Source organism: Maniola hyperantus, chromosome 19 (assembly GCF_902806685.2).
Source record: "Maniola hyperantus chromosome 19, iAphHyp1.2, whole genome shotgun sequence".
NCBI lineage: Eukaryota > Metazoa > Arthropoda > Insecta > Lepidoptera > Nymphalidae > Maniola > Maniola hyperantus.
The window spans coordinates 805535-818720 of NC_048554.1; the positions used below are offsets into that span (position 1 = coordinate 805535).

General features: G+C 39.3%; 3 protein-coding genes across 4 annotated transcripts; 1 reads left to right on the forward strand and 2 right to left on the reverse strand.

The window, feature by feature from the left end:
- Window positions 1-505: 505 nt before the first annotated feature.
- LOC117991029 (CDK5RAP1-like protein) lies at window positions 506-5872 on the reverse strand. Its single transcript, XM_034978555.2, has 7 exons — window positions 5220-5872; window positions 4488-4638; window positions 3577-3791; window positions 3024-3154; window positions 2530-2686; window positions 1576-1703; window positions 506-895 (listed from the first exon to the last, which is right to left on the reverse strand). Exons 1-7 carry the CDS (start codon window positions 5752-5754, stop codon window positions 506-508), a joined length of 1707 nt encoding a protein of 568 aa, XP_034834446.1. The 5' UTR covers window positions 5755-5872.
- Window positions 5873-6137: 265 nt separating this feature from the next.
- Window positions 6138-9792, forward strand: LOC117991031 (PEST proteolytic signal-containing nuclear protein-like). 2 transcript variants are annotated; one of them, XM_034978556.2, is made up of 4 exons: window positions 6138-6285; window positions 6444-6629; window positions 7381-7630; window positions 7979-9792. In XM_034978556.2, the coding sequence occupies exons 1-4, from the start codon at window positions 6258-6260 to the stop codon at window positions 8139-8141; spliced, it is 627 nt and encodes a 208-aa protein (XP_034834447.1). In that variant the 5' UTR covers window positions 6138-6257; the 3' UTR covers window positions 8142-9792. The 2 variants fall into 2 exon arrangements, with proteins under 2 accessions (XP_034834447.1, XP_034834448.1); XM_034978557.2 differs by having other exon boundaries at window positions 6444-6617.
- Window positions 9793-11538: 1746 nt separating this feature from the next.
- Window positions 11539-12994, reverse strand: RpS26 (ribosomal protein S26). The gene is made up of 3 exons (XM_034978453.2): window positions 12837-12994; window positions 12453-12630; window positions 11539-11736 (listed from the first exon to the last, which is right to left on the reverse strand). The coding sequence occupies exons 1-3, from the start codon at window positions 12837-12839 to the stop codon at window positions 11570-11572; spliced, it is 348 nt and encodes a 115-aa protein (XP_034834344.1). The 5' UTR covers window positions 12840-12994; the 3' UTR covers window positions 11539-11569.
- Between the last annotated feature and the right edge of the window lie 192 nt (window positions 12995-13186).

Sequence of the window (13186 nt, forward strand, 5' to 3'; positions counted from 1 at the left end):
GCAATTACTAAAGACTGTAGATATGTGAAATTCGTACTAGAATTATCTGTTTGGCTTCCATTTTCAGCGATGGTGACGTACGAACGTTACTTCTTCCGCTAGAAAAAATATCCGAGTTAACTCTCACCTCTCAAGTCACGCCTAAAGAGGGGATTTTCAAAAAAAAACAAACATAGTACCTAGGTACTTGAGATTTATTCGATTAAATCCTACATTATTTACAATTTACATTAACATAAAATCTATTTACAACCAAAATACTCACCTAATTAAAAATACAGCTTGCTTTTTGAAAAACAATCACTACCCATATTATAAATGCAAAAGTGTTTTTGTTTGTTGGTTTGTCCTTCAATCACGTCGCATGATTGACGTGATTTTTGGAGAGTGACATAGGCTACTCTTCTCGGAAAATCAAAGAGTTTCCATAGGATTTTTAAAAACCTAAATCCACACAGCCGAAGTCGCAGGCATCAGCTAGTTTTTCATAAATCAATCTAATAGTTTAAGACCTCAGCAAATTTCGTTCAGCCCAACCGTGCTCCATATAAAACTCTCTAATACTACTATGGTACAACGGAACTCCGCTCAAAACCGACGACTTGGCCGAAACGATCCTAACACCTACATAATCCCCTGGCTTCACCCCCCTTTTGCCCTCCCCACAAGGTATTTCCACATTATCAAACATAACTTTTATATATAATTCATTTCTACCAAGAGTTTGACCAGTTTTTGGGATAAATCCTTCTACAAGGACTAAATGAATGTTTCCGATCTCTAATTCGTGCAGTTTCTGACACTTTCTGCGGTATATCTCTATCATGCGAGAATGTCTTTCCTTTTTTACGTCCTCTGGTACATCGTCTTTATAGCGGCGATAGGCGGTCGTTTTCTGTAAAAAAAAAAAAAAATAGATTCTAACGAATTGAGAACCTCCTCCTTTTTTGAAGTCGGTTAATAAGAATTTTTGGTAGCCTAGTGGTAGAGACGTGTGACGTGTGACGACGTAGAGAGAGTGGTAGGACGTCCGCCTTCCAAAGGTCGGAGGTTCGATCCCGTGCACGCACCGCTAACTTTTCGGAGTTATGTGCGTTTATAAGTAATTAAAATATCACTTGCTTTAACGGTGAAGGAAAACATCGTGAGGAAACCTGCATGCCTGAGAGTTCTCCATAATGTTCTCAAAGGTGTGTGAAGTCTGCCAATCCGCACGTGGCCAGCGTGGTAGACTATGGCCAAAACCCTTCTCACTCTGAGAGGAGACCCGTTCTCTGTAGTGAGCCGGCGATGGGTTGATCATGATGTAAATAAGAATTGCATATGAAAACGATATTATTTTAGGTAGGTAGGTACCTACTTATTAGGTTTTAGTTAACCTTTCATACAAACCATTTATACAAAACATTCATACAAACCTATACATTTTTATTTTATTTTACATTATGATTAGTGTACTTTCTACTTTAAATAAAAGAATTTAGTTTATTTAAGGTCAAAAATTAAATTATCATTTAAAAAAAAATTAACCAAAACATTTCTGAAAAAAAACGTAAAATAAAAAGGGAAGCTCACTTCTCTCATGCTATAAGGGAAGAGGAAGGCCACGTTGTAGTCGACGATGTCCATCAAAGTCATCGTGTCCTCGAACTCCTCGTCTGTCTCCCCGCAGAACCCGCAGATCATGTCCGTCGACAGGCCCACTGTTTATGACAGACAAAACTGTTGATTACTCTGTTATAGACTGTAGCAGGCTTGGTATAAGTCCCGCAAATTGCTATTGAGCTGAAACCGTGTCTCATTAACGTCAAAATGACGTCGTTTTGACGTCAGCTGAAATAAAAATATTCCATCAGCTCGACTGAAGCTAGTGCTGGCGTCACTAAAATGGCGGCCACGCGCATTAGCAATTTGCGGGGCTCATACCTGGTCATATGACCTAAAAAATATATCTACGGTCCCCTTCGATGGCTCTCGCATATGTCTTATCTCATCTCATAAGAGAGAAATAGGGGGTAGAGGGGGAGGGGGAGAGCGGACATGCGAGGGTAGGAGGGGGGAGAGATAGAGTTAAGACATTTTTATGCGACAGTGCTGCTAAATCATATTTCTTAAAACCTCTTTTAATTCCCGAATATTTTACTGTTCCCGAATTATTTTCTATCTAAAGCTAAGCCTTAGATTTGTACGGTAGATGTGATTATCTAATACATAGTTGTTAGGTTAGATTTGCGGCTGAGTTTGTTGTGGGCTCTTCTCAGACCTGGGCGCGTTTGGAACCCTCGTAACTTTAGTTTTAAGTTTGCGAAATAATTATCACCACTATATCTTAGAAATCCAACATCTGACCTTCAAAAAGAGTTATTAATTAGGTACCTATTTTGAATAAATCATTTGACTTTTGACTTTTTTTTTGGTATTTTTGCAGTAACTGTGCATTCTGCCTAATTCAATCTACAGCATGCAGCATCTTGCAGATGTTCGGCATTTCCGACATTAGCTGCAAGTCAACAGTTTGAGAATTCTTACCTCCCGGTATAACATGCCTGATGTGTTCCACAAGTTGCAGGTACGCCTCTCGCGTATAGCCGCGCCGCATTCGCTCCAGCACTGCAGTAGAGCCGGACTGCGCTGGGAGATGCAGCATCTTGCAGATGTTCGGCCTTTCCGATATTACTTGCAACACCTGCAAACGTTTTCAAAATTCAATGCTATAATGTCCCCATTGACTGCCAATTCTTTTTAGTCTAAATATATAAAAGGAAAAGGTGACTGACTGACTGACTGACTGACTGACTGACTGACTGACTGACTGACTGACTGATCTATCAACGCACAGCTCAAACTACTGGACGGATCGGGCTGAAATTTGGCATGCAGATAGCTATTATGACGTAGGCATCCGCTAAGAAAGGATTTTTGAAAATTCAACCCTTAAGGGGGGGAAATAGGGGTTTGAAATTTGTGTAGTCCACGCGGACGAAGTCGCGAGCATAAGCTAGTCGGAAATAAAATTGAATTACCTCATCAGGGAAATCTTTAGGATGTGAGGCGGTGAATCGTATCCTCATTTCAGGGTCTACCAGAGACACTTTGTCCAGCAGATCCGCAAACCGGAGACCACCTTTTTTAGATTTGTATACTGTTTTAAAACCTAGAAAACCAAAAGAAAAGTTTTTTTGACGTAATTTCATTACTTCCATAATCTATGTCAAAAATCAAAGTTTATCATTTCATGTAGCTCAACTAGTATGACTCTACCACCGGTTCGGAATGCAGAATCTACTGAGAAGAGCTGGCAAGATTATCAGTTGTTGCTGGTACAATACACTACTAAGGAATTTATACTTAACTAGCTTATGCTCGCGACTTCGTCCGCGTGGACTACACAAATTTCAAACCCCTATTTCAACCCCTGACGGGTTGAATTTTCAAAAATCCTTTCTTAGCGGATGCCTACGTCATAATAGCTATCTGCATGCCAAATTTCAGCCCGATCCGTCCAGTAGTTTGAGCTGTGCGTTGATGGGTCAGTCAGTCAGTCACTTTTTCCTTTTATATATTTAGACTTCTTACCTTGAGCCAACTGTGTGTCATATTTCTCTGTCCGTTCAGAAACATCTCTGTAACTATTGACATTCTGTCCCAACAGAGTGACTTCCTTGACGCCGCTGTCTGCTAGATGTTTCACTTCGTCCACTATGGAGGCCACGGGACGCGAGCGCTCGCGCCCGCGCGTGAACGGCACGATGCAATATGTGCACATGTTGTCACAACCGCGCATTATTGAGCTGTTCACATAAAGAAAGTAATTAAACTATAATTCAACTTGACAACAGTCCGCTAGATGTTTCACTTCATCCACTATGGAGGTTACAAAGTAAGTTTCGGTCTTATTTTTTAAATTGTTTTGTTCATCTATTGGTTGAGTATCAGATCAGAGTATTACTGATAATACTCTCTAAATATAAAAAGAAAAGTCCTGACTTACTGACTTGCCAGTCCAAAATCTTAGAAAGAAAGCTAAAATGCACATAGGTTCCCTCTATAACGTGGACAAGAAATTCTAAAAAAAGGTTATCATTATTGTGGCTCTCTATTTTACACAATTTCTAAACTAATCTAAATTTCTTGCTGGTTCTTCTCTGTAGGAATGGCATCCCGAACCAGTGGTAAATTAAACTAGTTGACGATGCAAAAGCACTTGTAATAAGTCTACTTGAATAAAAAATAAATTCTTTTCTAATCTATTCTATTGTATTCTATTGTATTGCTATCCACTTCATAATGCTCCCTGCGGAAATGGACACCAGTCACCACTACATCTAGACCTGCCAATTTAGTTTAGCTTAGAAATTCCCAGAAGAGAATTAGCCACATACTGTAACTAGATTAATTTTATTTGGGGAGGAAGCAATTCTTCATAATCAACCCATCGCCGGTCCACTACTGAACACAGGCCTCCACTCAGAATGAGAATGTCTTACATAAAAGCTGACACACTGTCCTGGTTCAACCGGACAGGCACCACATCTGCGTAGGTCTCATCCAGCGACAACAGCACATTGACAGCCGTCTGACCACTCTCCGTCAGAGCCAGCAGGCGAGGCAGGTCTCTGTAACTGTCCGGACCAGCCACTGAAATCCAACTTGTTTATTTATAAATACAAAATAACGAATACAACATAACCTGTAATGAGAGTCATGCCAGCCTAGTCCGGTGACTGACTGACTGACTGATCTATCAACGCACAGCTCAAACTACTGGACGGATCAGACTGAAATTTTACATGCAGATAGCTATTATGACATAGGCATCCGCTAAGAAAGAATTTTTGAAAATTTATCCCCTAAGGGGGTGAAATAGGGGTTTGAAATTTGTGTAGTCCACATGGACAAAGTGTGTCTGTCTGTTTATGACATTTTTGATTGGCCCATCCTTTACCTAGTTTAAACAAAATTTGGTACAGAGATAGCATGCATCCTGGCCATCTCCAGGACAAGAATACAAATGGGGCATTGAATGAAATTGGTTTCATCTTAGATTGACCATTTGTCATGGTCATCTGTCTAGGACTGGTAGGTGAGAAGATCTCTTTTATAACACAGCAAACATTTATACACACATTACACAAAAATACACATTACACACGAACTTTCGCCTTTATAATATTAGTGTGAGTAAGCTAGCTTCAGTTTTAAAAACATCTTGTCCATACCAACATCAACAGCCTTTTCCTTTTCAATCAACTTCTCCTTCAGTCGTTCAGCCATGCAACCCAGAATACCAATCTTTATCGGCTTGTGGCGATTTTTAGAAAACGAACGTCGTTTCTTGTACCCTCTCAAGTGATCCAGTCTATTCCAAATCTTGTTCTCTGCCCCTTCCCTGATAGCACACGTCATGACTAGGAATATATCGGCTTCTTCCTCTTTCAAAGTCTTCTCAAACCCCTCTGTTTTCAAAATAGACCATACTATCTCTGTATCACTTAGATTCATCTGACAACCATACACATCGAAATAAACTTTCCTTTTTGAAGTATCCCCATACTTTTCCGGTAAATATGGTATATGAGGCGGGTGAGTGATAACTTCAGATGTTCCTGTTGATTCTACAATAAAATCTTTCAAGCCAGGACCTTGTTTTATACGGTTTTTAATAGAACCAAGCACGGCACCAGATTTACAACGACACTGACGTGGAGGATAGTTGACATATTTTATTAGTCGCTTGATATTTTGTAAAAACATTTTTCAACTTAACTAGGAGGTATAGAAGAACTTCTTAAATTCGGTTAGCATAAAAAATTCAATATTTTAATAAACATAACCTCAAAATAAAATTGACATATTTTTATACAAAACTTTGACAATAACTCTTTGTCTATGATTTGCGTTTTGATTCTGCTAATTTACATCACAGACCAATACCACAACTTTGTGTCTGGACTATTCAGAATACAACGCAAGAAAATTGGATTTATTTCAAAACATCTGCTTAAAAAGATTTTAAGATATCAAAAATTAACTGCTTCTACATTTAAATGATTATTGTAGCCCAGTAGGCATGAATATTTTTACATTTTCTGATCCGGAACAAATCACGAACAAATACAAAACTAAACGCCGTGAAACTGAAAAAGTAAAAAATCTGTGGTAAAAATGGCCGAATGACTTTTCTTTGTGCATGCATGAAAATTTTCATGGATGATTGAATTTTATGAGTACCTATTGATTGAAAAGTTTACACAAGAATGAGCGATCGCTACAGAGAACACAAAGGTATTCGAATATAGCACACTATTCTAACATCTTTTTAATTTCTAACCATTTGTCCAATAATCTTTCACCATCACTGGGACTCTGGCATAAAACATTTAGTATAAAATCTACTCAAATTTATATTTTATTTATCTTTGCCAGTGTTTTCGCATTGGCAGGGTCGTCTCGATCGTCGCGTGATGATTATAGGAAGGACAAAAGCCACCGGGAGCGCGAAGGGCGGACCAGGACACGGTCGCGGTCTCCGAGGCGGAAGCGGCCTTCACCAACTGTACAGAAACACGCTCGAGAGGAACCGAGCAGGAGTCGGGATAGGGACTTAGAGATTCAAGGTAAGCAGAGAGGTAAGTTTTTTACTGGACTCCTAGTTTTGTTTGATGTTAGCTTATGACTTTATCGGCAATCAAACCCAAGACGTCTACATATTTTATAAGACACTGCAGCATAGATTAGTAAAAAAGGAAAACAGAGTTTATGAGAAAATTCATAAGCCTACCAACAACACAGAAGTTAGGTTAACAGCTGCATTGTCAGACCATGAAACAAGATTGGTGTGCTTCATTAATGCCAAGACATTTATGTATATCTATATTATACCTCTGAAAAATGTAGAACATTAAACTAACAAGACCTCATCAAAATATTATGTAGGAACTGCTTAGGATTTAGACCAACTAGACTTTAATTACTGGGATGTTACATCCATACTATTTGTAACATCGATATTAATGACAAAATATGGACAAGCGAAAAAAAATATTCACGGTTTTGGAACCAAATAAATTAGCGCCACCTCTTAAATACTAATCAACGACCCGTTTGAAATCCAGACGTCACTGAGGTTGCATTGGTGCTAAAGCACCAATGAGTCGGTGCCATTTTGTTTGTTATATATATAAGTCAATAATTTCTTCTACTACTTTTTCATGTCATCTGCTTACTGATTGTGACAAAAGGTACAGAGATCCTGGAGATAAACATAGGTTAAATTTCTATCCTATAAATTTTCTTAAAACCCAAATCCATGTAGATGAACTTAGAGCCTATGAGCATCAGCTAGTTTTGCTATATTCACAAAACATGTAATTCTTTCAGATAAAATAAGACATGCCGCAGAATGGGAGGGTTCAGATGAGGAGGTACCGGCGCCGCCACCCCCGCCTCGCATCAGCAAAATCACCATGGGCTTCACGAAACCTAAAACACCGATCAAAATGACCCTGGGTGCAAGTTCCAAGTCGGCCAAGCCCAAACCGACTGTGGCGTCCGTGTTCAACCGTGATGATGAAGACGAACCAGAAGAAATGCCAGCAGAAGCTAAGATGAGGATGCGGAATATAGGAAGGTGAGTTCACCTCATCTCTTATGCCTCCCTTCCAATAATACCTATTATGTAAAGTCTAGATAAAAATTGCATGGAGTATGTACATCTTGAACTAGGTACTTAATGTTATCAGAAATCAGTCTAAGCTGATGTTCTTTCACGTTGAAAAGGTGTTACAATTATTATTATCTGTATTACTATTTACTTTTGGCAGTATATTCACTAACTAATCACTATTTAATATTATATGTGAAGTGTGTTTGTTTGTGAAAAGAAATTAATTAATTAAAAGTTATGCTTTTCAGTATACTTATTATTACCAATGTTTCATTTTAAAAAGTCATGTTTTGAATATTATTTAATTTCCAGGGAAACACCAACATCGGCGGGTCCAAATTCGTTCGGCAAAACAAAGCAAGGCTTCTGTGATGCCAAGAAAGTGTTTGAGAAGAACCTCAAGCAGGCTCTGGAGACTTCGGAGAAGCCTGCCACCAAGTTCCCACAAACTATCTATAAGATTACGGGCCCGTGATAAGCATACAATGCTTACTAAGTTGTAGTGGCTTCAGGAAAAACAACTCTGAAATTAAACCTGTGCAGTGGGTGATTTATCTTGGAACTAGCTTATGCGACTTCGACTGTGTGGACTGCATAAATTTCATACCGCTATTTCACCCCCTTAGGAGTTGAATTTTCAAAAATCCTTTCTTAGCGGATGCCTACGTCATAATAGCTATCTGCATACCAGATTTCAGCCCGATCCGTCCAATAGTTTGAGCTGTGTGTTGATAGATCAGTCAGTCAGTCAGTCAGTCAGTCACCTTTTCCTTTATATATTTAGATGTAGTGAAGAGTGAGTGACACTCCCATGTCAACCTTCTGGTTCCAGGCAGTATTGCCATTCTATTTCTAAAAAGAGGTTAAAATGTCGTACGGAACCCTCAGTGCACGAGTCTGACTCGCACTTGGCCGGTTTTTTGGCGATAATATATGTTTTGTAGCAACTCTTTAGAATATATAAGCTAGGACAGCAATTGCAATCCTAAGCTCCTTTTACCTGATGCCACTAAATATGTCTCATAAAAGTTGAAATTATGGTGCAGGATTGAAATTGATTTCAACTCTTGTGATTTTTGTACTGTATGTAGCCTTTTATGTAAATGTATTACAGTAATAATTATGTTGCATTCATTTGACGAACAATTCCAATGACAAGGCTATCTTGGCGCGTGGCGAAAATCGGAACTAACGTTGCCGTCAAGTGTCCCCTTTGTTCTCCAACAGCGCCCCCTCTGTCAATGTCATTCAAGTGCCAAGAGAGCCTTGTCGCACTGTATTTACGGAATGCTTGTTTTCTTTTTTTATATTATCTATCAGCACCAATTGTTTAGAATAAATTTTAATATATTGACACAAAGACTGGCGAACTTTTCTCTCTTAGGAAACTTGCAATTTGAAATAACTTTGATAGTTCTGAATTTTTTGTAGGAAAAAGTGTAACTTTTTGCAGTGTTCTATATTATGTATAATATCTCACACGGCTTTACTCACGTGTTTAGTCGACTAGTTTTAGTGTACTTAGTTAGCCCGACTAGTTTCGAACTCATACGGGGCCCTTTTTCAAAGGGAGTCAATTCGCGCACGCGTGGCAGTCAAGACTGCGCGCCGCTGCCCGCACAGCCTGTGTTGCACACTGCGTTGTGACGTCGACTAAACACGTGAGTATCGCCGGGTGAGAGATATTATATGTAATAGAAATCACGATAGTTTAAACGCTAAAAAAGTGTACTATATTAATATTTTTTGGCTATTATTCTGTAATTATTCTAAACAGCAAACACGAGTTTTTTCTTTAGATAAACATATATAATATAGTCCGTACAAAATGACTCCTCACATTTTTACTCTGGGTCAACTGTCATGTCAAAAGTATGGTTCACCCAAAAAAAAATTATGTACTACATGGGTTCACCTTTAAAATTAGGATTAAAATCGTACTATTGACATAAAATTGGACACAAAAAGTTAAAATAGCGCGTGAGCAGTTAAATTTTACGCGTTATATTATATTAGTCATTATAATATAATAAAAAATGTAATTTCACTTTTCTCTATTATAATAGGTATTGTAGAAAATGTTTTAGCCTGTATTTGAAATTTGAATTATATTACTGCTCTATCTACGTCTGCATTTTATTTTTTATATTTCTTCTATACCTGTGTTTTATACAGTGATCGCAAAACAAGTAGTCCAGTCTGAAGTTGCAACATGACAGTGTGCACATGTCATACACACATTATTATCAAATTATTATCAATCAAGTAGACAATCATATACTTCGTGTTCAGAATTTAGATTAAGACTAGTTTTGCACCACAGAGTACATTGGTTGTTTTGCACCATTGATGTCGGAAGCAGCCCCCTTTACACTGAATGTATTTTGAACAGTGGTCACCAGTTAGGTTGAAAAAAAAATCCGTACCTACTTATTCCAAAAAGTACTGGATCATTTTTATGAGACAAATTAATTAGCAAAACTAACTTTTACCTCTTTCAGACTTACGGCGGTGACGCACTCATCCAATCAGTCTGTGAAAATACGTTCCTTTTTGTTTTGTATGGTAGCTTATGACATTATGTCGTAGATATTTTTTTATATTCGTATTTTCACGGATTCGGATCGGATGTGTGCGTGATCCCTATAACTTTGTCACAGAATGCGTTTTCCAAATGATTGCAATCCCTTTAAGTTGCCTGCTATTTCCAAGTCCCACTATATAGTAATGTTATGTTACAAGACAGCTGATAAGGCATCATCATCGTCATCAACCCATCGCCGGCCCACTACTGAGTACAGGTCTGTCACAATGAGATGCTTAGACCACTACGCCGTCAGAGTGAGTGAACATTCGGTTTGATCCTGAATCGACGATATGACACATTAGGCTCTGGCGACGTAAAATCATAGAAAAATAGAGCTACTATTTTTTCCTCGTGAGGAAAATCCATCATAGACACCACCGGCCACGGGGGAGCACCGTGGTTATGTCGGACTCCTACCGACTAAAAACCTCACGTATTTCCATCCCACCGCTAAGGACCAACAACCTCAGCGGATGTCCGCCATAGCAGACCCACCACTGGGACACTACGTGCCCCCAAACACCGTTAGAGGAACCGGAACCACAGCACGCTAACCAACCCGAGGACCACACTGAGCGACGGACTGTCCCGTGTCCATCATCCGCAGGTCCTCCCGCCGAGGGTTAGAGCAATTCCCTCCCAGTTCCCCATCCTCAAAATCTCCCTCGTCCGTCACCAAACAAACCGGTGGGGCAGCCGCTGGTATCCCTACTTTAGAGCTACATATTAATATTTGACGCCTGCCATTCGAAGCCTCGACGTTTTGTTAGAAGTTCCCTGCTGTCGTGAACCGTCACGCGGTTCAAGTACGGATCAGCAGATTTCACATGCAAGATTCCTCACGATGATTTCCTTCAGTTAAAGCAAGTGATATTTAATTGCTTAAAATGCACATAACTGTAAAGTTAGAGGTGCATGCCCAGTAATTGAACCCGCGACCTCCCGAAGCGGAGGTAGACGTTTTAAGCACTAGGCTATCAGTCTTTTTGTTCTGGTGAGAGGCTTCGGCCGTGGCTAGTTACCACCCTACCGGCAAAGCCGTGCCGCCAAGCAATTTAGCGTTCCGGTATGATGCCGTGTAGAAACCAAAGGGGTATGGGTTTAATAAAAACTGCCATACCCCTTCCAGGTTAGCCTGCTACCATCTTAGACTGCATCATCACTATTCACTTCATATACTCACCAGGTGAGATTGCAGTCAAGGGCTAACTTGCATCTGAATAAAATAAAATAAAATGTTAAGTGTGATTTTCTAAAAGTTATATCAATATTAAACAACAGAATTGGATTTTTTTACATAATTTTATTAACTAAAATTACTTCCGCTGCACATTCTGAGGTCGCTGCATGTCGCGGGCGAACGTGCTCTTGGGCGGTGTGCGGATACGCCTGTCCTTCTTAGACCTGTTGCGCACCACTTTGCTGTGGATTGCACATGACACACAGTAGTGCAACTTTGCGTACAGTTTAGGGAGCTGGAATGCTGAAATGGAACAAAAATGCTTTAGTTAATAATTTGGGTATACATGAGCTAGAATAGGTTAGTCTCAGGGTGAGATCTATAGAGGGCACTCTGACTTAGCTTAGACTTACTGATTTTTATGAAATTTGATACACAGCTTACTCCCGGCGAAGGACAGGCTACTTTTTATCCCAGAAAATTAAAGACTTCCCATGGGATTTTTAGAAAACCTAAATAGACACGGACAAAGTCGCAGGCATCATTTAGTAAATAATTTCATCATCATGATCAACCCATGGCGAATCACTACAGAGCACAGGTCTGCTCTCAGAGTGAGAGGGGGTTTGGCCATCGTCTACCACGCTAGCCATGTGCGGATTGGTAGACTTCACACACCTTTGAGAATATTATGGAGAATCTCAATCATGCAGGTTTCCTCACGATGTTTTCCTTCACCGTAGCAAGTGATATTTAATTAACTAAAACGCACATAACTCTGAAAAGTTAGAGGTGCGTGCCCGGGATCGAACCACCGACCTCCGATTAGAAGACCACTAGGCTACCACAGCGTATACATATGAACATAACAATAGGTTACGATAATAGCTGGTATCAAATCCAGGCACTTCCAAATAAGTCAGCCCTAACACCATTGAAATGTGTCTGTTAAATCATGCTGGAGAGGCTCCTAAAGATTTTAGTACCAATATAAATAGTTTTGAAGTTTATTTACTCACAGGCATATACGGAGGCTTCGTTGATATCTCTCACAGCGGCGGCCTCAACAATGTTTCTGATCACGAACTTTTTGATTGCCTTGTCTTTCGGTACGCAACGCGCGCAATTTGTGCATCTCACGGCCTTCACGTGACCACGGCCGTGCTTGGCTCGTCCTCCGTTACGGCGTTTGCGAGTCTGAAAATAAAAATAATTCACATTTCACCGTTTCAGCCACATGTTCTACGCTTTGACAACCAACATGCATGCTTCAACATTTAACTCGTTTGTTCCAAATTTTTACACAGAAACACATGGAATAAATATTTTCAGGTGAAATTATGCACTGTATTAGACATATTTTATGGGAAAAACGCTGAAAATTCAATTAAAACTGTACGCACCATTTTCTAACCTCCGATACGATTTACGAAGAACGACGGAAAAGAAACTTTTGACAGAGACAATTAAGAATGAATGAAGAGCTAGTTCCGGTAATAGATAAATCTCTTTTTGCAAACCACTTTTATTTCAATGAATTAATATATTTTGTAAGCTAAAGCAAGATAACATTTTTTCATGGCTGTTACTTTGCAGTATCAAGTACCTTTTTCACACAGGTTTTGATATAATTTTTTGGTAAATGAACTAAAATCTGTAAAAATGTAAATGACTTATCGTTCATTCATTTTTCTATACTATCTATGGTATCACTTTGGTTTTATTCTAGGTTTTGTTTTAATTCTATGGTAAT